The 24989-nt window shown below is 43.2% G+C and overlaps 3 protein-coding genes across 3 annotated transcripts; 2 read left to right on the forward strand and 1 right to left on the reverse strand.

Annotated features, from left to right (window-relative positions):
* The first annotated feature begins 387 nt into the window (after positions 1 to 387).
* dda1 (DET1 and DDB1 associated 1) lies at positions 388 to 3216 on the forward strand. The gene is made up of 5 exons (XM_085927565.1): positions 388 to 769; positions 1072 to 1152; positions 1230 to 1281; positions 1476 to 1537; positions 1615 to 3216. The coding sequence occupies exons 1-5, from the start codon at positions 761 to 763 to the stop codon at positions 1717 to 1719; spliced, it is 309 nt and encodes a 102-aa protein (XP_085783691.1). The 5' UTR covers positions 388 to 760; the 3' UTR covers positions 1720 to 3216.
* On the reverse strand, positions 3117 to 17274 carry ano8b (anoctamin 8b). Its single transcript, XM_085927566.1, has 19 exons — positions 17097 to 17274; positions 12901 to 13011; positions 12656 to 12788; positions 10280 to 10418; positions 10110 to 10206; positions 9922 to 10038; positions 9726 to 9853; positions 9459 to 9620; positions 9238 to 9390; positions 8859 to 8985; positions 8712 to 8767; positions 8549 to 8623; positions 8150 to 8397; positions 7905 to 8064; positions 7401 to 7769; positions 7081 to 7272; positions 6873 to 7004; positions 6407 to 6517; positions 3117 to 6190 (listed from the first exon to the last, which is right to left on the reverse strand). Exons 1-19 carry the CDS (start codon positions 17272 to 17274, stop codon positions 5489 to 5491), a joined length of 3390 nt encoding a protein of 1129 aa, XP_085783692.1. The 3' UTR covers positions 3117 to 5488.
* A 1376-nt stretch (positions 17275 to 18650) lies between these two features.
* On the forward strand, positions 18651 to 24461 carry gtpbp3 (GTP binding protein 3, mitochondrial). Its single transcript, XM_085929089.1, has 11 exons — positions 18651 to 18943; positions 19097 to 19356; positions 19442 to 19528; positions 19936 to 20018; positions 20239 to 20358; positions 21040 to 21112; positions 21847 to 21990; positions 22294 to 22459; positions 23280 to 23410; positions 23478 to 23664; positions 23862 to 24461. The coding sequence occupies exons 1-11, from the start codon at positions 18885 to 18887 to the stop codon at positions 24091 to 24093; spliced, it is 1542 nt and encodes a 513-aa protein (XP_085785215.1). The 5' UTR covers positions 18651 to 18884; the 3' UTR covers positions 24094 to 24461.
* Positions 24462 to 24989: the final 528 nt, after the last annotated feature.

Raw genomic sequence — 24989 nt, forward strand, 5'->3', positions numbered from 1 at the left:
CATTAAAAAATTACAATTGAGTAAAAAATCCTTCAGGGAAAGAAACAAAAACTAAAAATAACTCAAACATTTTAATTGACGAAAACTAACTCTATTCATAGCAAAATAGTCCGTTAATACCATATTTTGTTTATTTTGATATTGTTGGATGTCCCTACAGAAGAAGAAAGGGCCAACAGGTATTTCAGAGTTGTAGTTTACTTTACTTTATTCCTGAGTGAACTTGTAGTTTACTTTACTGCACTCCTTAGTGAAATATATATATATATATGTATGTACATAAATTAATTCATCATCCTCACGAAGGACCCTCGTGACAGTGGCAATCTTTCGAAATTAAAAAAAAAGTCAGTTGTGTATGACACCCAGGCGTTAGAGGGCGCTACAACAAAAGTATCATTTTCTTTGACGGCACGAGCGTTTCCGGGGCGCGGTCTGAAGAAGTAGCGATGCCACCATGCTAGCCTTGGAGCTCTGCTAATTTATTCAATGTCAAACCGGGGTGTTTTTCGGACGGATATAGTTCTAAATGAGACTGAACATAGAATGATAATAGCAATTTGACTGCGACTTTTATGTTTGTGTGGCCAGTGCCACCCGATAGACAAGCCGTACGGTGTCTCATTCCCTAAGCTAGCTCGGCTATCTGTAGCATAGTCGTAAACACGTCGCCTGCCTGCTTGCCTGCTTGGCTGCTTGCCTGCCTGCTACTCGTGCAACAAGCTCAGCGGTCGACGTTGGATTTACTTCGACCACTGTCATGGAAAAGGTATCTACTACCACATACCATTGCATACCAATGCAGAGCTGCTGACATTAGCGCCGGGCTCACGTTACCCAACCGGGAGCTGCTCTAGTAGGCTCGATACCGGCACTCTCGTAGTCACGTCATTCTTTTCATCACTGAGACCAATCTGCCGGCATCATCATTATGCCCTCGGCTGTTGTAATGGGAAATTGAAATGATCTTTTGTAATCGATGGTTTGGTATTGGCTGGGTTGGAGAGCGACGTGTGCACCGGGTGATGTGTCCAAGATCAGATTTAAAATGCTCGTTGTGTCTCTCCACAGGCAGATTTCCTGAAAGGGCTTCCCGTCTACAATAAAAGCAACTTCAGCAGGTTCCATGCAGACTCCGTTTGTAAAGCATCGGTAAGTGCCCTTAATTTGGTCCTCTTTCTCTTCTTGCTTCAGCAACCAAAACGTTATTGTTTTTCTGTCTTCTGTAGAATCGTAGGCCCTCTGTCTATCTTCCAACACGGGAATACCCTTCGGAACAGAGTGAGTCCCAGTCCGTTGGAGAAATATCTTGTATAGGGGTTTTGCTTTTCTGGGGCTGAACGTCTAATCCGAAATACTTATATAGCTACCTTAAATAGCTGAGGTCGAATGTCATCTTTTTTGTCAGCCACTCTACGTGCTATTTGCTCTCTGTAACTGCGTGATGATGTAGCGTTATTCTGTTTTTGCCTCAGTCATTGTAACAGAGAAAACCAACATCCTCCTGCGCTACCTCCATCATCAGTGGGACAAAGAGGTGAGCAGGTTCAGACGGCCAAAACGTTGAGTTGATGCCTCGCGCCCGCCATCGCCGACAAGCCTTTTGATTTGCAGAATGCAGCAAAGAAACGAGAACAGGAGCAAGGGGAGGGGGACAGCCCGGCGCCTCCGAGAAAGATCGCCAGGACAGACAGCCAAGAAATGAATGAAGACTCTTAAAGTGTATGTGTGCGTGTGTGCGCGTGTGTCTGTGTGTGCGGGGCATAGGCGATCCAAACGAATCGAAAAAGAAAAGGGGGACAGCTTATGGCCGCTCTGCTGCAAGGCGAGGAGCTGTACTTCTCCTCAGCAGGGTTCTTCGGTGGTCAGCTCATTGAGGGCTTTACTGAAGAAGGAACGCGAGTCCACACTTGCAAGCACTCTCTGAGAACTGAACAGAAGACAGTATTGGGCCGGGCTGTCTATGCCGTATGTTAGGATCCACCTTGTGTGTGTATGTTTGTATGCATGCTGAGCTGTGTGTGTGTAACGTGCTGTACATGTGAGGTTGTTGAAAGTTGGCAAGTGACTTGACAAGTCTAGTCTCAAAAGTGTCTCAATTTGACTTCTGGCGTTCTCTTGTGTTTCTTGTTTAAGTACGGCAACGCGCTTCTTGCCGGCCCAAGTGCCCCCCCCCCACTTCCCCCCTTCTCAGTTTCACTGCCCACTCTGTAACAGTCATGATGTTTTTCCCCGCTCTTGGAAATCCACACAATCAAGAATGCACTGTGAAGAACAGCACAAAATAGGAAGCGCCACGCTCGCGTGTCCTTGCAGTGTATCGCTCCATAATCGTTGGGCTTGGCGTGGTTTTTATTTTTTGTAATCTCAACAAATGCCGTCTGCACCTACCATCCAAATGAGGCTAAAGGGTTGTACAACCGAATGTTGGATTTCCTGGTTTGAGCAAAAGTTATACGGGAAAGAAAAAGACTACATTTTGTGTAAATAAATGCCAATTCCATAATTTAACTTAATGTGCATTTGTTATATCCATTTATTTAGGTACATTGTAAGAACCTCAGTGCAGAATTGATGTGATCTGGCCTTGCCAGATATTTTTTTCTCCTCCCCATCATAGCATTTCTGGATTGTTAGCCTTAGAGGCCTTACAACTGGTTGTCACACTTTGGATCCTGTTGTGTTCTCGCATCACCTTGGTTGTGGTGACTTAGTAGTTCCACTCTGCCAGTTAGAGAGGTTCTGTGTTTAGCATGCAGTCCGTATCGCATCGTGTTCCTTCGGTTTCTTTTGATGTCCATTACAATATCGAATAAAGATTTACATATGTATAAAAACAGGTAGTATGTGCGATGGGAATGAAATCGTGTGGTTTGACACCTCGCTACCCGTTGTCACTTTCAGGCATCATTTCATTTTATGCTTCAGCTAAGACTGTTTCACGACACCTGAAGCCTTTTCCCTATTGTGCGTGTTACATCAGATGGATTTTGTTTTCTAGCTTTGCTGAAATAAAACTGGACCGGCACCATTGTTATTGTGTGCTTTTATCAGTTTGAAAAAAATAGCAGTCATGCTCAAATGTCAAAACAACAAACACCACAAAATGCATTTGAAATAGTTTTATTAACTATCAACTTTTTCAGATCTTACAAAAATATGACAAAATAAATGAAAACATAAATACTTTAATTTCCCAGTTATTGACTTTTAAAAGAGTTTTTGTACATTGGAAGAGCTGCATGATGTTCTGTGAGGCATCAATTGATGATTGTGTTATGTATTTGTAGCAATGTTCACGTCTTACAATAACAGGGAAATTGATACCGTTTCAATGTTTCTTTTAGTTTTGAGTTGCTCTTCTGAAACATCGATACATTTGGGAACTAGGAAACGTGACCTAGTTTTCTGATGTTTGACGTTTCTGCAGCAAAAAAATAAATAAAAATGCCATGATGAATACATTTGACATATCATGGAAAATCAACTGGTTTTTTTTTTTTAATTGTGCACTTGGAGTCTCCACGATTGTTAAAAGTTGATTCTATCCCTCCAGGTGTTGCAGAGATACCTTTCAGTTTGATCCATTTTCAAAAAGTTTTTTACCTATTACGGCCCAGTCTTTGGGGCGGCAATCCTTAACCAGGTAATGGGTGCGGCCAATTCGTTGTTGGGATGCATTAACCCACACAGAGAAGGATTTACCGAAATACTTCCTCTCATTGCGCTCCAGTTCCTTCAATCTATGGAAACGACGGATAGAGTAAAGCGGTAAGCATGAAATGACACCCAAATAATTTGACTTTCATATTATTGCATGCCTACGATGCCCTCGTTTTCATAGCATTAGCATCATTAGCAGCAGTAGCTTGGTGGATGTATTTTGAGTAGTTATATCAGATGAATTGCATCAAAGGTGCTGCTCGATTCTTGGGGAAAACAATCATGTGTTAAAGGCATTCGTCTGCTGTTGACATATTTTAATCAATCGAAAGGTTTGCGGTGTAAGTAAACGCTACCTCCGCTAAAAAAGGATGTGACGTATCTCATTTGCATTTAAAGACCGCACCAAAACGGTTTGCACTCAGCCGCTCCTCAGAACACGAGTAAAAGGGATGAAAGAAAGAAAGAATGATTTCAATGTAAAAAGGATGGATTTATAACCATGATATGTCAGTTTTAAGTGGTGAATGATATCTACTGTACAGCATGAACACTTATCCTTATAATCCCCATCTCAAAATATTTCAAAACAATCTGATAGTTTGTCAACATATTCGATTCCCTTATTGCATGTAATGTAATGTGAAAGACATATTTTTACAGGTCACTCATGGAGCGACAGTGACATTAAAACAAAAGTTCTATGTTGACACAGAAGAGCAACTCTACGGATGCAGTGACTGAGACAATGCAGAGTGACAAAGTGATTCTTCCAGGTAAGTGTCCTCTGTTATTGCCAAACCCCTTATCAGTATCAGTGATGTGGGAATGCATAGGTAATGCCTCTCAAGCCAAAATGGCGAACCCTGCCCTGCACCATCTTGGCTCAGTCTGCACACTCTTGTCGCCTTCCCGTGTTAAAAAAAAAAAAAAAAAAAAAAATCAGTTGGTAACACAAGAGATCTGGCGTCATCTGTTGTCAAAAGTGCAGAACTGAAAATTAAAACCAAGCGTCCACAATAACAGTATCGTGGAAAAATACCACTTTGGTCCAAACTAAAAACGATTAGCACTGATCAAGCGAATCCCGTCACGAGAGCAACTTGCAAAAATAAACATGGACTATTTCTGCTTATGTGAAAGGAGGAAATCTATACAGTCCACTTTGCATAATGTGTCAGGCAGAGTGCAAAAAGTCATTTGAATTTGCCGCTCACTGTTTAGACGCTGTGAAATGGAGAACCTTGTTGACTGACTTCGTTTGAGAATGAATCCTATATTGCCACGGATGAGAAGATGTTTACAAAGCTTAGAAGACCTCACCTCGGCTTTGAGAATAAAGTGGGGCGTACACATCAAGGATGCCCCGCTAAAGGGGTTGGGTCACAATAAAACTGCAGCATTACACAAAATTCAGACGCCATTAATATTGCTCTTTTTTTTTTCCACCTAAAAAGAGGAGGGGCCAAATATTTCACAGTTTAAAACAAGATAGCTGTCTAATACTGATTTGCAATGACTAAGAAACACTCTAGTACATTTAGAGATCCTTCTTCCTCGCTTGAAGGCTTTTGGAAGATGCTCACAATTGGCCACAGAAGAAATGAAGAATCACAGCTTTTTGCTTTGAAGGCTTCAAATGATAAGAAATGCAGCTCATGCATTTCTTTATGTATTGCAGACATGATTGTGTGTAGTGACAGAAGGTTCAACATGGTTCTGATCAAGTCGAGTTTGGAATCCATTTCAACTTCAAGTAGGTGGCCTGCTCTTGCCACACGTAAGTTCTTAAGTTCTTGCGATGAGGTGAAAACAAAAGGAGCTACTAAACTTTGGGGCCGGGAGGGTCCGACTCAGTGTCCTCTGACCCCTCCCCTCCAGGAGAGGGGATTTCGTCCGGGATACCGTTCAAGTCGGACCTGGAGGCCGGTTTCTCCGCCGCCGACGATCCTTCCCCGGATCTGGGCGGCGGCGCTCCGTTGATGCAAGTCCCCGCTTCGGGTTTTCCAAAATTAAACAATTTGCCAGGGTTGAAGGCTTTGCTGGGTGACTGAGAACGCTCCTGCGAGCTGCTACCTGATGATGAAGAGGATGACGATGCGGACGTACCATTGGCGGCGGCCGCCGCCGCGGCCTCCTTCTTATTCTCGGGCGATTTGAGGAATTTGAAGCTGAGGAACCCTGGCAGTTTTGCTTCGGTGGGCGACTGAGGGGAGCGGGCGCCACCTGAGGAGAACTTACTCTGCAGCGGTATGATCTGTTTGAGCTTCATCACGTTGTTGTTCGCCAAGAGCGAGCTGGGCCTCTTGGGCTTGTCCGTGCCTCCGCCGCCGCTGCCGGCGCTGGCGGGGCGCGATTTGCTGCTGTGGCTTTTGTCATGGTGGTGATCCCCGGTTGCGTCTCCCTTGCTGTCATCCCTGTCTCTTTCTCTGCGGGCCATGTGCTCCACTTGCCTTTGCCTCTCCTCCTCCTCCCGTTTCTTCCTCTGCAGCTGCTGGTAGTGCTGCTGAGCCTGACGCTCGTGTTTCTGCAGAGGGAGCAAAAACACAACGGTGTAACGGGGACACTGTTTTTATTTCTGAACACGACAGCTGACAGAAAGCATTTGCAGGACAAACTTTAGTCTCTTTTTTTTTTTTTTTTACCAACTGGCTAGCCCAAAGAAATCTTGCCGATGTCAATCTTAAGTGGTTGGCACCTGACCAATTTGTGCATATGATCATTATGCGTTCTCATAATTCACCTTAAAGGCCTCCCTGCGCTGATAATCCAGTTTCGCCATCTCCTCTTTGACCCATGTTGGAATGTCAGGAATGGCCACATGGATGACATACTTCAAGAGGACAGCGAAGTGCTGCAGAGAGACAAGCAGACAGGTCGACAGGAGGATGAGCGCACTGCAATCAATATGGGACAAAAATATTCATGGATGCAACACTCGGTCGGGATCTTTGGTTTCCCTCGAAGTAAGCCCAATTTGGTTATCAGGCCAAGATAGTGCTGTGGGCTGTGGGCACCGCAACACAAATATGTTACGGGTACTTGAGGACAAGACTTTGTGATGACATGTCATCTGGAAGGTGTGTGTGCTCGAGGGAAGACCATTTGGGGCCAAATAAGTCAAGTATCATATCTACACTTGGCTCCAATTAGGTGCAAGGCAGAAAAAAAAAAATGGCCACACAATCAATTTTGGCCAAGTGGAGTACCTCGAGGATGACAATGGAGATGATGGCCATCTCAGGGCTGAGCCAAGGGAAGAGGCGCTGCAGCTGACCGCACTGACCAATCAGGTAACAGTTGACGATGATGGCGATCAGACCCATGGCTTCCATTGCAGACTGAAACAGGAGAGGGAGGGAGGCTGTGTGTGTGTGTACAGAATCATTTGCTTTCGAGGTGAGTTTTCCTTCTGACCTGCCACTGGCCAATGCTCTCCACTCGGAGACCGAACGGCCTCTGCAGACCCGTGCACAGCTTGAAGGCGTCGCTGCGGATCTCGATGATGTTGTTGAGAAGCGCGCACAGGGCAGCCAGAGGGAAAGCCGAGGAGAACAGTACCACATAGCCAAACTGGACAAACATCTCCTGGTAGTCCTGGAAAGTGTCCTGACAAATGATTGGCCACATCAGGACAACCACATTCTTTATAAAAGTTGCTTTGAAAGGTTTATAACTCGGTGCCATTGTAATTTACAAAACGATTGTCCAAATTTGCAACTGCCGGTCCCTTGTACCTCGTAAGTCTGCATGCAGCTCTCTATCTCCGCCTGAGTAAGCGTGGTGCTCTCCTTCACTTCCGGAGGGTCGATCCACGATTCCCTCTTTGACGTAACTTCGGCCCGCTCTGTGCTGCGACCTCTTCTCCGATTGCGCAACGGTGCGCTGTTCTCGCTCCTGGAGCTGGCGGCGGCGTGGTTGATTCCCTCAGAATGTCCCACGCCCCCACCTGCCTCCTTTACGTCATGGACGCCATTATCAAATTCGTCTTCACACACTGAAAACACAGAGGTCGGGTCCATTCCTTTATCCACCATAGTTGGACTCCCCTCCTCCATAAAACTATTGTCCCCGGGGTGGCCGCTACACGGCGGCCTCCTGTCCATCTACACGACACACAGGAATAGAAAGAAGAAATCAGATCTTTGTTCACCCATCTATAGCAGTGACAGACAAGGTATTGTCCTCCACTAGATGGCAGAAAGTGCTCTAAATGATCTTTGTGTCCCAATTTGACAAACCTTCTCTATAAAGCTGACTTTCCTCAGTTTCAAACCGCAATCCATCATATTTTCATCCTCGGTTTCTCCTTCACTGAACCTCCCGCTGTCAGCTTCGTCCCTCTCGCCGCTTTCCTCCTCGTCGGGCACCCCGCACCCACCGTTCAGACACTTCTTTTCCCTGTATTGAACAAAAAAGACAATAGAAATCACTCTTGTGACAAATTGCATCCTATTTGAATTTAGCGAGATATCGAGGGCCTGACCTTTTGTCTGCGTGCCCCGACCCGGGCCGGGTGCCCCTCAGACCAGATCCCGGCGCGGCCGCGTCGGTGGGCGTGGCCTGTGCTTTTCCAGCGGCCAGCCTGGCGTATTTTAGCAGCACGGAGAGCAACAGGTCCCACAGGGCTCGCAAAGTCAGCTCGCCCAACTTGTGACGCTCATACACGTAAGGCTGCAGCACCTCCTTCACGTTTTGAAGGAACTGGCGTATGATGAGCAGAGTGGCCAGCATCTGACAAAGACCACAACGATATTCAAAACTTTCATAAAAGATGATGATCTCAGACAAGAGAAAGTGCTGATCTGGGAAGTTTAGGCATTCAGTGAATAATCTCATCCTCCGAAATGAATATCCACGAAAGCGAAAGTTTGCCCATTCTTACCTCTTTGAGCCGCTCCATGTCTTTGAGGTAGAATCCAATGTAAAAAAGGCTGAGATATGAATTTACGAACTGAAACTGCCAAAGAAGATGAGATGTCATCAAAGTGAGAAAGCAAAAAAAAAAAAAGATGTCTGCTGTAGATTATGTTGGATTAATCACTCACAAGAACCATTTTGATGATGAGATTTTTCTCATAGGCACTCTGGAGTCGATAGTTTTCTGTGGAAACGTAAAGAAATGTGCCATTCAAATGATTCATATCTGAATTATTGTCTTGGTTTTTTGGTGGCAACAAAATAAAAGCCTTTACCCATGTCATTGAGCCAGCAAGCAATTTTCCTGTAGACCTCATCACACGCAGTCACAGTGATAGCCAGCATTATCTTGGGGATGAAGCGAGCCAGCCGAGGCATTTCCTTGATCCCCATCACAAACTCCTGGAATGACAAAGCAGTCATTCCTGGGTTTCTTTTTCATCACTATTAACCACGGCAAATGGCTTCGTCCCATACTCCAATTAAATGAAGAGTCAACATTTTCGAGCTAAATCTGACTGAAATTTAATTTGATTGAAATAAATGTCATTGAATTGAAATCAATGTCATTTAGTTTCATTGAAATCTATGTGAATACATTTAATTGATTTGAATAAGTGTCATTGAATTGAATTATAAAGGCAGGTGACCTACCTGCAGCTCAAAACAGATGAGCATCACCAGGAAGACAAAACAGAGACACAGAAGACAGATGGGCAAGCTGACCAGCCACCTGAACACACGTCTCCGCCAAGGCGGGTAGTAGAATTCCTCACGTCCTGTGACAGGACTACAGCGCTTGACTCCCTGAAGAAAGGAAGGCATGAAAGAGAGGCCAAGACAAGAGAGAAGAGAAAAGTTGCAATCGTTCAGACCCGGAACTGAGGACGGGGTTCCTCCAGGGATTCGGCAGGCGTGTCCAGAGTTCCCCATTTGTACGCCAGCTCGGCACCTCTCCTCTTCCACCGTTCCAGAAACAAAGTGGCCCACACCACGTTGAAAAGTGCAAAGACCACGCAGCAGATGTCACGGCTCGTCTGATGCAGCAAAATAAAGAACGCTCCACTTATTGACCTCACAAATCAATTGAATTGATCAAGTGGAGACTCTCGCAAATATGAATTTCTGTCCACACGTCTCACCTGATCTGACTCGGTGAGCATCCACAGTACAAATCCGATCACAGCAGGGTACAACATAGAAGTGGTGTAAAAACCCAGCCAGGCAAAGTACATGGCTATCTTCACACCAAAGTAGTCACAGATATCATCTGGAACACAAACAAACAAAGCTCAGTCTTCTGATTGAGCAAACCAATTTGTGTTCCATCCAACTGACCTAAAGGCTGTTTCTCACAAACGGCCTGGACCCAAGACGTCATTAAGTGACTCAGGACGTGCTGTTCGTGAAGGGGAAACATCTGCTGGATCACACCTCGTGCGCTCAGCTCCGGGACTAGGACCAATCATTGGGTACCGTTCATAAATCAAGCCAACTTTGCATCAATGGAAAATAATGCGGCTTACTGATTGGTTGACCTTCCAGGAAATTGATATTGTGAAGCACCTCTCCATGTTTGGCACGTAGATTATCCAGCCAGTATTTAATAATGCTCTGCCGCTCCTGGTGACAGACATTTGTTGTTGTTGTTGTTGTAAGCATGTGCACGCAAGCGTGTTTGTGCGAACGGACGGACCTGCGAGGTGAAGAAGCTTAGCTCGCTCTCGATGTTCTCGTAGATGTAGTCCTCCTCGCAGGAGAAGCTCCGTGTTCCTGCTCCAAACTCGGACTTCACCGCTTTCCTCAGGCCCATTTCTTCGGCACCTCGTAACAAGCTGCAAAAAGAGTTAACCCAATGAACCTGTCATACTTTTTTTTTTTTTTTTCCATTATCTGGTGCAAATCCACCTGAGCACAGGGAGAAGATTGAAAATTGATTTACACTTCAAACCTTCAAAGTATGTTCCTATGCTGCTAGCAAAAACACATTGCCTTTTTTTTAAGAACAATTACATTTCGTGTTATAATAGAGCTCTGACAGGTATGTGTAAATAAATAAATAAAAAAACACAAGTAGCTTTCGCCTGACTTCTCAATAAAATATTAGGAAGGTCGTGAAGAAAACAGAATATTTGTAATGCGTCTATTCCCAATAGTGATAATGCTAATTCTGTTTTTCATTTGTTGGTGCAATAAATGTGTGCAGTGCAGTTGTGCTTTCTGAACGATGCTGTATTTGTCTTCCAGTCATTCCAGCTCGCCGACTGTGTTCCATCTTCATCTTGCTGTCTCCTCCTCTAATTTCCCTTCGACCCAACCCCCATCCTTTTTATATCTCCTTCCTCTCCCTTTATCCAGCTGTCATCCTTCCTTTTCCTTCTCTCCGTCTGCCCTTCCCAAATGCTGCAATCAGCCAGCCAGCCAGCCAGCCACACGTCCTCTGTTCACTGGATGGATGAATGGCATCATCTCATCTCACCTCTACGTGAACATGCAATCTAGGTGGGCCTGCAACCTCCATCCGGGCTCTTGGGGAAACAATACGCTCAACACCATGATGGATTACAGTTTTAAAAAAAGAGCTGTAAGCGTGTGTGTCACGGCTTAGTAGTGTGGTGGGCAGCGCGCTTTTAGGAAAAGAACTGGAGGGCTTTTTTTTCATATATTTTTTGTTGAAATGAGACTGAACGTGGGGGGGGGAAAAAAAGACATTCAATCCGAAATTGGTAAACTACCAATAGTACAGTGACCAAACTAAATTTACTCCAATTTCTATACTTAATTTAAGAATATTTTGGAATTCCTAGTCCAAAAAATATGCTACTCATGCTTTTGGTGTTTGTTTATTTGCATTGGCACTCTCACGTCTTTCAATTGAAAATAGCGCAATGTTGAAAAGTCACTTGAGGGCAAGGTTCGAATTAGCAAGTAGGATAATGTCATCAGCATAGCAAAGATGATCTTGCTGTTTGCTTTCAAACCCTTCAGGCTTATCCTCAAGTTTGCCACTGTACAAATTAAACAAGTCTGGTGACAGGATAAATCCTTGTCAGCTGATCCAAGCTGTTGTTCCTTCTGCAAGTTGGACTGCTCCTTTCTGCCATTTTTTTTACCATTCTGAGCAGCAGAATTTTGCAATCATACAAAAATGAAGCAAGCAATTCATCTGAAGAAGGCAAGAAATTGAGTTATAGGAATAAAAGAAAATGTCCCACCACTATGTTAGCGTTGTGCGCTCTGGAACTGACATTTTGGATTCCCATAAGAGTTAGCACATCTTGCCTCATCGTCAAAGGATGTGACTTTAAATCTTAGCAAAGCCTTCCATGTAGGTTATTCCAAGAACATAAAAAAAAACCCATCCCTGCACATTCAACTTTATTTATTTATTGAGTTTGTTGATAGGTACTCTGTGCTTGACTGGTGACCAGTCGAGCGTCACGTTGACATCCAGATTTATAAAACGGCTCACCCGTCGGCATAAGAAAAGACAAAATCATTCTCGGGATGCAGGGAGGGGGGCAAATCCTTCTTCTTGATCATTTCATGGAAAGCCCGCTGGTATACTTTGAGAAAGTGGTCTCTCTAGCCTCCTCCTGCAATATTGGAGCTCCCATGTCATCTTCCTTTTCCATTCTCCTCATCTTAACTCGAATAGCCAGCCCTCTTCCATTCCATTTTTACAACATGGCAGATTGCGTGCCGGCCGCTCTGACCCGCAATTTCAATATGCACCAAACTGAGGGTAAAAAAAGCTTCTGCGCTGGTTTGATGGCCACTTTTAAAACAAGAGAAAGGCAAGTTCCGCTCGGGTGCCGGTGGAGTGAAAATAAGCCAGAGCTGTGGAGTGCTGAGACATCGTCGATGATGATTTGCTGCGCTTACAAAAACTGCAGCTAAATAGAACAGCATGATAAATTATCGTTAAAAGTTACAACAACCCAAAAAAAAAAAAGAACCTCAGAGAAGTGCTACTTATTTTCTCAGTTAAATCACTACTGTAGATTTTAGAAACCAATATGACACCTTGTCCAACAAAGGGTTAAGAAAAGAAGCAGCCAGACAGTCTTACTTTTCATAGGTGGCCGTGACAAAGAATGCGTAGACCCGCGTACGCTTATGATGACGGATTTGGATGATGAGCTCTGGAATTCCCAGCCGGATGTGGTTCAGTAGCCATAGCAACGTGTGATCATCTGTCGTATCTGGGATGGAAATAATCATCATTTTCATTTCACATTAGGCTTGAAAATTGGGACACAAAACACCATTGCACAGGACTGCATTTTGAACTTCAAGTAAGAAAAACAACACGACCTGCAAATGTCATGAGGACGTCACAGTTTTCTGTGGGCACCGTCTTCATCCAAGACTTATGAGACATGACGTGTCTGCCAGCCTGCAGCAGCCTCTTTCCAAACAACTTATCTGAGAAAAGCACAAACACAGAGTGGGTCAGCTTTTTACAATGACACAGTGGATAGGTCTGAAATCGGAGGCGTCAAACTCATTTTTGTCGTCGTCGTTTCCCTCGGTGGGCCATTATGTTTGTCTGGCCCCCGGGCCTTGGGTTTGACACCAATGTCTTAAACATTTGCCAGCTCTCTTTGGACTGGACACATTTCAGCAACAAAAGCATCAATGCATTGTTACTCAAATGCTAACATGCAGTAAAAGGTGCTTTGTTGTTGTTGTTGTTCCTTTATTGCTTGCAACAAGCCCAGACTTATTGCTTTGGAATTGAGGTCTGCTAGCTGGCGGATACAATGCTGCTCTGTCATCAACTGTTTTCAACACACTTCAACAATATGGATGGCAAAACAACACTATTGTGGAGAGGGAGATGACACTTAGAAAATTCATTAGCATATTCAAATAACTGTGAAAAACAAACCTTAAGCATTCTCTTATCATGAAAATATTTTGTATTAACTCGTTCTGTGCCATTGACAGTTATAGACGTCAAAGATATGAACTGAGTTGGCAGTGAACGCGTTAATATACACAAGTCTTTGAACTTACAAGACTGCACAAAACACAATCTCACGATGAAAATAACGACTTTTGTACTTACAAAAGACAAACTTATCTGCTTCCACGCTGCTCTTCCAGCGTGAAGGTGGTTTTGAAAGACTGTGCCATCAGACCTAAGGGCTCGCTGGTGTTTAACTTTGTGAAGTACTCACACATAGTGAAACGTGAGCGCATTGGCTGAAATGGCGCAGACACCACAGCCATTCGAATGGCTTTTGTATTCATTGCTGTGGGCAACGCACAGGCCGCTCCAAGCAATCAGACCACTTGATATGCTTTCACGGACTTCCAAAGCAAACTGATTATTTGCCTCCGTTTTACCAGCTTCACTGAGCTCTTTCTAATGCTTCCATTTTTTTTTTTAGATGAATTTACTGCTGTCAATTTACTTTGATGAAGTATTGGCCATGATGTGAAATCTTTTGCTGAGGTTAAAATGTCATCTCTGGTTTGCCCAGCTGCAAACTCCAAACTTTCCGGATGACAAGTTGCTAGCCATTTGACAACACGCGCACACATAAGACTCGCGGATGCAAACATTAACACAAGACAGAATATGAACACACCCCGGCTATCCAAACTGAGTCATCAAATCTAAAATGTCCTGAATAAATATTTCAGCCGAGAAATGATGAAGAGAAACTATAACTTTGATGTTTTGGAAAATAGAAATGAGAGCAGTCAATCCAAACTTCAGGTGACATTTTGGAGGCATTTGGATTAGGCAAGAAATCCTCCATATATTTATCTGTGCTTTATATTCTTGTGCAAAAGAAAAAGGAGCTTTATGTTTTTATCCAGGAAAGAAAACTGTGGTGAATCCATTTCATGCCCATCTGACATATGAACACTACTCGTTCAGGCTGAATAGAATATTTTCACCAGGGGATTACGCATTATGGAAAAAGCAAGTGACGATGATGATGATGAAAAGGGGAGAATGAAAAGACGCCTTTGTGCGGCAAACAGGGCTCGTAAAGTGGCCGAGTGCCAGTTTGGCGGAGGAAAGCCGTTTTTAATCAACTCACAAAGAATGTAGATTACATTTTGGAATGATGTCCTTTGAACCATCACAACGGGTCCCACCTAATTTAGGCCTTATTTATTTTTGGTGAGTTAGGAGCCAGATTAGTTTGGTGTTATGCCAGCACCACGGGAGATGAGATTAGAATTATAATTACAATATAATCATAGCCTCTGCTAAAGTGAGAGAAATGATGGTGGGAAGAGTAGCAACAAAATCAAATCAATTCCGCAATTTGACGGCTGTGACCTGACCAAACTGTGAGATGATGCCGTCCTCGGTCGATGGAAAAAGACGTGAGCTCAATAAGAAGAGGAGACGCTAATTATTGTGCATTAGTACATCATTCCTCCCATTTCGAAGCAGCCTCAATGGGTAGACGCAGAAAGACACCATTGATGATTGAGGCAGCTTTGATTCAATCAGAAAAAAAGCTTAAAGACGATCGATGCCGTTTTTTACGACTGGCTCGTTTAGCGCGGTGGACTTAAGAAAAAAAAAAAAAAAAAAGACGAAGGAAATCACACATACAATATACTGACTGGGAGTAAAAGCATTCTTCACGCTGGTCTTTTGAATTTCAACTGGCTTTGCTTAGCAACCACAAAAAAAAAAATAAACACAGGATGACCCACTGCTTCTTTTGTTTTTTAATCTACAATATCAATGTGATTATTGTATCACCGCATGAAAATCACACAAGCAATCGATGCCACATGCACAAAGCAGCACGCCATCTGTGTTTGAAGCATATTATGCTGTGGGACATCATTTTCAGTTTCATCAAGTTAATTGCACAAAAACAGAAACGTGGAAACCGCATCAGGATATTCGAGGTAATTCAGTAGTCGGACGGCGAAGAGCAAAGATCCGATATCTCTGCTGATTAAACCGTGAAAAATGGAAAATCTAGGGCACTACTTTGGGATTTTTAGAAAGTATGATTCGAAAAGATTTTTAGCGCAGTGACAAAGTACAATCGAATAATTACCAAAGAATCACAAGCAACTTTTGAGCCGTAACTGCCGAGTTCCTCTCAGCATGAGCTACAAGGTCATCACGGGAATGATCTTGGAAGAATTAATAGCCATCTAAATTCCAATGTGAAACGTGACCTAATTGGACCTCTTTGTTAATTGTATGTATCACACTGACTCGCAACTAGCTAATTGGACAGCCACAAATGACGTGACCCGATTTCCACTACGCAGACTTTCTCTATCAACAGTAGCCCCCGAGAAAACCGCAAATAATGGTTGTTTTTTTCTCCACTTTAATTATTCTTTGAGGGGAAATTGTCAAATGGCAATTTCCAAAGTAGGAAGACAGGATCAAAGTCATTCAAGTCAACTGTGATGAAATTAGAAAAATGAAGCAGAGGCAAGAAGCGATTACCCAAGAAAAATGCTTGCAGGCAGAACTGCAAACAAATCTTAGTTGGAGAAATTTGGTGCAATGCTGGATGACTGATATTGAGACATGTCATGGCTGACTTGAGATATCCTGATTGCATTCCACACTCAAAAATAGAAATAGTCTGTATTGGATTGTCTCTAAAATTGCAAGATTTGGAATTGAACCTTTTATGGTTATAAAACTTGCCATGTCAAACTAAAGAGTGAGGAGACGGACATTTAATTATCTGTGTGCAAATCAAGATGGAACTTAGCTTGAGAATAAAAAGAAACATAACTTAATGCACTTGAATTAGCCCCCCGATCATAGAGAGAGATAAATCGAACACCTTTTAAATTCCAGGCTGCATACAGCTGGCACTGGAAAGAAAAGTTGGCTCAGCCGGCATACCCGGAAACGTGCCACCACCCCGACCTGATGACATCAGTCTACCCTTCCAGTCAGTAGCAGTCTTCTCAGGTTACTTCCAGCAGCCCACTGCATCACTCTGCAGCAGGAAAACAAACCTGGCTCCGTCGCTGACGTTGATCTATTTGGAAAATCTTGTGCTATTCTTACAAAGACTGCTATGGTGAGATGCTTTCATACGCTCACATAGCTGACAAAACTCATACATTGTAAACATACTTGCGCTGCATAACAGCTTGTACAGAGGCAATAACAGTAAAGTAACAATAACATTTGCTTTCCAGAGGAGGAAGAAGAGCTCAAATGACCACCTCGCTTCAAATCAAACCTAAATGGACTGTCTTCAAGCCCAAAGTACACTTAAGTCTTGTGTGATCCACCACAATAAATAACATACACCAGAAGGTCAAAAGCACTAATGGTCTTTTTTTTCCATACGAGGCAGCAGCGACAAGAACAGGTGAAAGTCTTTTTTCTTTTTTTGGACATAAATCTAGTGCGATCCGGTGCTAATTTTAGTCAGCACGGTGCAGACAAAAGAAGGCTGCCTCGAGGTGTCTGACGCTCGCTCGTCTCGTTTGCAGCCATCCCACAATCCACCTGCCCGTATGCCGGGCCGGGCCACACTCACCCAATACGCCGGAGCTTTGGGATGGGTTAGCGACTGTCTCTGGCCTCTCCGCATCCGCCTGCTGCGCTCGATGTCGGTGACGGCCGTTCTCGGCTCCATCGCCGGCCGCTGTGGCACCGCCGCCGCCAGCGGCAGCTGCCACCGAGGCTGCAGCGCCTTGCGTCCCCGCGTCGGGCATGCTCTCTATCCGAGAGGAGCGACGCGTGTTGACGAGGTTCTCCTTGCGCTCGTGCAGGATTGTCGCATCTCAGGGTGAGGATAGCGCATGGGAACGGCGGTGGAGTTAGGGATCCAAGAGTGGCAAAGTGATGTGAAGGTTGTTTGTGATGGTGCTGCTGCTGCTGCGGTGGGCCAGTGGAACAGGATGCGTGCGTGCGTGAGTGCGTGCGTGCTTGCTTCGATGGTGCGCTACCCCGCGATGACTACAGGGGCGGGACAAAAGAAAGGGGGAAGGTGGGGGGGCCACAGGGGGCTGGGCCGGGCCACACACACCTTGAAGAAAATGATGATATTCCAGTGAGAAGGCAAAGGTCATGGAGCAAATCACATCAAGTGCAGTTATCAATCATGTGTCGACTAGAAATAAGAATGAAGTTACGATGAAAACAAACTGTATCTTTAGGTATTCACAACTCAAATAACATACACTATTTGCTCAAATTGCGAGCCTTGGCCACTCATTGCAATGCCTCAACCCCCATGCAAAACTTTCAAGTCATGCAATCCTTTATGCACTTTGTTTCTGTACTGGTATGAATTATGTAACGTATTTAATATGGATACAGTCCATCGCTAATCATTTCTCGTTTCAAATCGCTTCTGAATTTCCTTTTTTTACTGGTCACAGGGACTGCATCTATAAATGAAATAATATGAGAAGTAGATGTTTGTTTAAATGGAAAAGTTCCTTTCAGACAGCCTAACAATGTAAGACACAAGTTGGCACCTTACGCATACATGCTTCAAAACAAACAGTATTGGTGCTTACGTGGCCGTCAGCTGATGTTTGTGTAACATGAAGATATAATAGATATATCTCATATATATATATATATATATATATATATATATATATATATATATATATATATATATATATATATATATATATATATAATATATATAATATATATAATATAAATGTATATATAATATATATAATATAAATATATATATATATATATATATATATATATATATATATATATATATATATATATATATATATATATATATATATATAATATAAATATATATATATATATATATATATATATATATATATTATATATATATAAATCATACATAAAGAATAATTTATATATATATATATATATATATATATATATATATATATATATATATATATATATATATATATATATATATATATATATATATATATATATATATATATATATAATATATTTATATATTTACCTCGGTAATAATAACTGGAACCCGAGCGCTAAGCAGCACGGAAGGATTTCAAAGACGTACAGTAGGCGGGACGTAATGCAGATTGACAGGTTTTTAAACGAATGAACCTTCATAATTAACCAATCCAAATCGACTAGGAAGCTGCAGCCCACACCATGCTTTATGAAAACAATGGGTCAGAAAGTGCATTTAGGGTTCTACTTCCATATATGACATTTACAGACGTGTGACTTTTTGTTAACGTCCTACTATTAAGGAAATGTACTGCCGTGGTTTCAGAATGTCATGGAATACATTTTATGAGAAGATAAAAGTAACTGTTTTGTGTTAGTTAGTTTAAAAATCACTATGCTCCTATCGTCTGTCCATCACGGAGTCAGGACAGTTCCAGGCTTCTTTAAGACAAGGTTTGTTTTTCTTGAGTTCAAGTCAAAGTAATGGCACTGGTGCATGCATTATGTCCTGCCCAAATTGTAACATGTCTTTTAATATACACATCTAAATGTCATGTGTTTAGGCTCTCATTAAAATTCCAATACAGTGTATTGTTGTTTTTATAGCAGATGGACTCCACTCTTCAGGCACCTGAGCTCCTTTGATGGAGTAGCCCCTGCTGAAACTATCTTTGCACTATCATCAGGCCATGGTAAGTGTGGTGTTGCTGTGGTCCGGATCAGTGGACCCGCATCTTCAACAGCCCTCAGGTGTATGGCGGGGCTCACACGTAACCTGCCTGTTCCTCGGAGCGCATTGTTAAGGAGCATCACACATCCTCAGTCAAAAGAGGTGCTGGACCGTGGCCTTGTCCTTTGGTTCCCAGGTGTTTAAAACACTTGACATTACTCTGACACATATGATTTTGACATTTCATCTCTGACTATTCTGTCTTTCTTTCATGTTACCAGCTCCTCATAGTTTCACAGGAGAGGACAGTGTTGAGTTTCACATCCATGGAGGTCCTGCTGTTACCGCTGCTGTCCTTCAGGCTCTAGGTAACTTTCTATATGTGCTCTCTTTTGTAGAGCAAGAATAAATTGACGCAGTGTTACTATGACAAACACACAAGCTTGACAAGAAACTGACCTTTTTTGTTTTTATTCCACTTGCTTCTTTTAGCCTGTAGAGAGCAGTGTTGTATTAGTTTTGAAGGACAGTCTGTAGCCAGTCAGAAAAAAACAGTTTAAGATGCTATATTTTGCTGCATTCAAAGGCCATATTTTTCCTTGGATCGTTTGAATAGTAGGAGATGTTAAAAACAATGACAACAATTACTTTCACATAAACCCTACTTGATACATGACTCTGATTTGATTTTTGACATTGTGTGCTTGTGATTGTGTTTTGTCCGCAAATTACATCCATTTCTTCAATGCATATTATGGTTCTATTTATTTCCCAGGAAGTGTGCCTGGCATGAGGCCCGCTGAGTCTGGGGAGTTCACGCGAAGAGCCTTTCAAGCAGGGAAACTTGGACTGACGGAGGTAGGTCGAATACATTTCAGAGCACATTGTTCAGACAGGCAAGACCCTTCACTTATCTCCAAAGAGGACTCGTATCAAGTGCAGCGAAGGCCACAACCAGAAAAATTCAAAAAATGTCTTCCTTGCTTGCCCTTTTGTGTTTCTCTGCATGATGTGCACACACTCACAGCCACAATGAGGCGCTCTAAAGCAGCAACGCCAACGCATTATCTTCTTGCAGGTAGAAGGACTCGGGGATCTGATCCATGCCGAGACCGAGGCCCAGAGGAGACAGGCGCTAAGGCAAATGTCAGGAGAACTTGGCCATCTCTATCAGGGCTGGAGTCAAAAGATGAAACGGGTACACCTCAACTTCTTTGCTGGCTGCCCACCTTTGACTGTAATTCTATTTAGGTGAGGACGGGGTCCCTCAAGTCTAGTGAAATGAGTTTAGAGATGATTTGAGCTTTGCGGCTTGACCCATTATTCTTTGTGGAAGTAGCCATCACAAGCTGTTTTGCTTTACTGTGGTCATAAAAGTGTGGCCAGTAAAATACTTTATGGGTACTCAAAATACACCTCACACCATTTCATAAACACATTGTTATCTTTTCACATCATGTGACTCTATGTGGAGGAACATTCTGGACTCTAGCCAAGCGCTCCCGTGTTTCACCAGATGGGAGCAACTGTTCCAGGTGTTTTTCTTTTGAAACTTCCTGAGATTTTTTTTTTCTTTACGTTTCCTAATAACAGCTTTATTTTAGGTTCAGACCTCTGGGAATGTGAGAATAATATAATAAGGCTTCTGTGTTATGAAGGTTTTTTTTTAAACTATCGCATGTGTGTATGGATCTGAGTATAGGAATGTGAGGCTTCCTGTTTTTCTTCAGCTATACTAGCATTGTGTGTGTCCCGCAACGTCAATCATGATACTGATTTGGTTTCCATTATAGACGATGTGTCAGATGCTCTCACTTAACTACGGTTGCCATGGGGATCTCAATTCAGGAATTTATGATCATCTCCACTTCTTTTTCAGTGTCTTGCCCATGTGGAGGCCTTCATAGACTTCAGTGAAGATGAGCTTATTGAGGATGGCGTCTTAACCAGAGGTATGTAGTCATTTCCAGGCCTTCAGAGAAAAAATGCCAAAGCTCTTTAGTCCCTGAGGAGAGCGGAGACGACTTCCCGTTTGGATCATTAACTGGCCGTGGTGTGCTTTGCCGCACTGCAGGGGAAAATCCAAAAAACGCTTCCCTTTGAGGAAGCGTAAAGAGAGAGCAGTGGGACATTTGTCTTGCCTTCAAAGCCCAGCTCAGGAATAGTAGCGTCAGCATTACCGTGTGGACGTGTGAGCAAAGCTTCCCTAGAGTCGGTCGCCTGCTGTCTGGCATTGGCACCACTTTTTGGAGAACTTTTGTCAGTTTTCAACACAATCTAGCCTGGGAACTGTTGTTTGTTTTGGTGGCACGGAATGTGGGCTCATGCCTCAGAGGTGCAAATAAGAATAGACTCGAGTTTAAAAATAGCAAGCCTCGCTGGCACATTGTCCTTCCACACTGCCACACGCAAAAATGCCCCAACGGATGTGGACAACATGTACTCGACTTCTTTAACTATGTTTGTGACTTCGATTTGGTCATGATCCCCAGAATCATTGAATATGCTATGCGTTTGAACTCAAAGTCCTATTTGATAAAAGAGAACCCTTGACCTACTTTTTGTCCAGACAAATAGCATCAGACAGCGGAAGTCTTTCCTTCAAAGCGCAAAAATCTCCTGAACAAAGACAAGAAGGTGAAGTTGAGCACCATACCTACGTCATGTCCCGTTCCTGTGTTTTCAGTGGATGGAATAGTGCGTGATTTGCAAAGCCAGGTGCTGGGACACCTGAGGGACCAGAGGAGGGGCGAACGGCTACGCAGCGGGGTGCAGGTGGTCATCGCGGGAGCCACCAATGCGGGAAAAAGCAGCCTCCTCAACACACTCTGTAAGAAAATAACCTTTCATCTAATATACATATATATATCTCATTTGTTTTGGTCTGTTCCACGCTTGTACGGCCATCGTGTCGTTTCCCATGTTGTGTCAAGCTAATGAATTAAAGACGTTTTGTTTATAAACTAAGGATGTATTTGTTTGACATATTGTATCCTGAAAGCATTTAGAATGACTTGAGTGGAGACGTGTACAGTTGCCCCAGAGCTTCCTATGAGAATCATTTGTTCAACTGTTACTGTCTGGAGAGCATCAATCTAGTGCACCTCTATAAATCGGATCTTTTGAAATCCAGGCCAGAGACCCGCAGCCATTGTGTCCCCCATTGCCGGAACCACCAGAGATGTGGTGGAGACGGCTCTGGACATTGGTGGCTTTCCTCTTGTCTTGAGCGACACAGCAGGCCTCAGAGACACTCGGGACCCGGTGGAGAAAGAGGGCGTCCGTCGAGCTCGTGAACGGTAGGTATACTGTAAGTACAATGTTGACGATACAGAGACAAGAACATGCAGTCAGTCGCTGTGTGACCAATGTGTCTGAAAACAAAGGAAGGAAGAAATAAGTCATCATCAAAAGAACTTATTGCTTGTCCGTGGATATATATACATGGAGAAACACTCCCAGGAGGTTGCATAACCTCATCCGTGATGTTGGCAATGGACATGTTGAGAGACAGCCATTTCCCCTGTTTAGACTGAAAAAGTATTTCTTAAAGCCGTCATCACTGTTTTGTCTGGCACAAAGAAGCCACCAGGCAGGCAGCTAGAGGAATCATGATAAGTGATATGTTTGCTCACAAACAATCCTAATGACATCATTGGGCTGACAATGTGCTGAATGGGCATCAGCTTTAAATTCCTGTCATGTGCCATTTTTAACAATTTTAACAAACAAAAAGTGGCAAGCTGCTGTGGAGGAAGGGTGTGCAGTTTTTTGTGTGCTGTAGAGAACTTTGTGTGCGTGTAGAAGGTCAGACACTTGTGACCTGTGTCACTACAGGAAGGATGGTGGTAAGTACAAGCATCCGCTACTGCTGCTGCTGCTGCTGCTGCTACTACGAGCTTCTCTCCTGAGATGGACATGTATCGGAGTCAGTGCTTTTCCCCCGATGGGAATATTCATGAACACTGATGATAACAAAGACAGTTGAAATGATAAATAACAAAGCAGTCTCATGCTGAGTCAAAAGAGGAATTTTCAAAATTGCCAAATGCTGAGCAGAAAAAGCTCCATCCCCCTCTTAGTCCTCCTGAATTGTTGATGCATTTCTTTTTTCTCTAGAGTTGCGCACGCAGATTTGACTCTGGTGGTTGTGGACTCTTCACTTCTCCCCGCTGATATCAAGCAAGCTCCAGACTTTCTTCAGGACCACCTCAGAAATGTCCTGCTGGATCAGGAGCAGATCCACACAGGTACCCTGTTTAGATATGGCTTTCAATATCTTTGTGTTTAATGACTTTTTTTTTTTTTCCATCCCAGATTCACCATCTGACAGATTCCTTGTGATCCTCAACAAGGCAGACTTGCTGCCTGAGCAACAGCGCCAAAAACTAAAAGTGAACTTTGGATGCATCTTTGGCCTTCCTCATGTTTGTGTGATATCCTGTCACACTAATGAGGGACTTCAAGACTTCCTCGCAACACTGCACAGCAGAGTGAAGACTTTGTGAGTCAGCAACATTTACTACCATTTCCAGTTATGATAATAATCATCGTAGTAGTATTTTAAGTTGTTGGCTTAAATATCCTCCACGCAGGAACTGAATAAATAAGGAAAAGGGGACGTAAAACAATGGGATCCTTGAGCGATAAATACTTTTTTTTTTTAAATCCATATTTCAGTATATCAAACTTCCTGTCTAGGTGTGGCGACCCTCTGTCTGGTGCCCCTACCCTGACCCAAGCACGCCACAGAGCCCACTTGCAGCAATGTGTGGCCGCCCTGGATCAGTACCAGCGATACCGTGACCTCGACCTGGCTCTGGCAGCGGAGGGCATTCGCTTGGCTCTCACCAGCCTGGGCCGGATCACCGGAAAAGTTGGACCGGAGGAGATACTAGATATTATTTTCAAAGACTTTTGCATCGGCAAATAGTTGGCTGGCCCATTTCCATGTCAATGATCATTCTGTAAGAATAACAATAAATGGCCCCGCAGGCTGGAAAGTCAGTGAAAGAACCTTGGCACTGTGCCAAGCTTTGTGTCACTAAAAGAACACATTGCATTCTTGGCTCCGATTGGTTCCCAAGACACTGCAGATGTTTTTTTTTTTTTTTCTATCTGTGTGGAGCATACACATGTGCGGTACAAGATGTACAAGAGGTTGGACAGTTTTTGCTCAGGTTTGAAAACACTGTGTAGACTTTGATGAGTGTTTATTGGGCCCCTGAGTCCAAGCAAATCAAATTTGGTGGCGCATAATAAAAGTGGCAGCACTTGACCACTGCAAGGTCACAACTCTCAGTACGGATGTTTGTATGGACAGTCTGACCTGGAACAGCAGTTACCATTTCAGCTGCATCCACATATTCTTCTGTTTTTGTTTTGCCGTCTTAAAGCTGCCAGTTGATTCGACGAACATAAAAAAATAAAAATAAAAAAACTTGGACACTCAAATGCCAGTCATTAGATTTTATATTGTGACAGAGAATAAGACTGCTTTATTATTATGATTAGTAGTAGTGGTAGTAGAACTAATAATAATACATTCTATTTATAAGGCGCCTTTGAAGGTTGCCTTACAACCATAAAATAGCATGCACAATTAAAAGAAAAACAAAACGTGGCCTGCTTTTAGGTACACCTAAAAATGGCGGTATACCTAATGGAGTGTCCGTGTGACGTCACAGATCAACCAGCCAATCAGAAAGTGGGGTGAGGGTGGGTGTGGCACTTTTCCCTTTCAGTTAAAATTTGACCATGATTTTTCCCTAATGAAGTGACCTGTTATTAAGTACACCTGAAAATGGCGGTGTACCTAATGGAGTGTCC

This window comes from Syngnathus leptorhynchus, chromosome 13 (assembly GCF_054491065.1).
Source record: "Syngnathus leptorhynchus isolate UIUO chromosome 13, UIUO_Slep, whole genome shotgun sequence".
NCBI classification, from domain to species: domain Eukaryota; kingdom Metazoa; phylum Chordata; class Actinopteri; order Syngnathiformes; family Syngnathidae; genus Syngnathus; species Syngnathus leptorhynchus.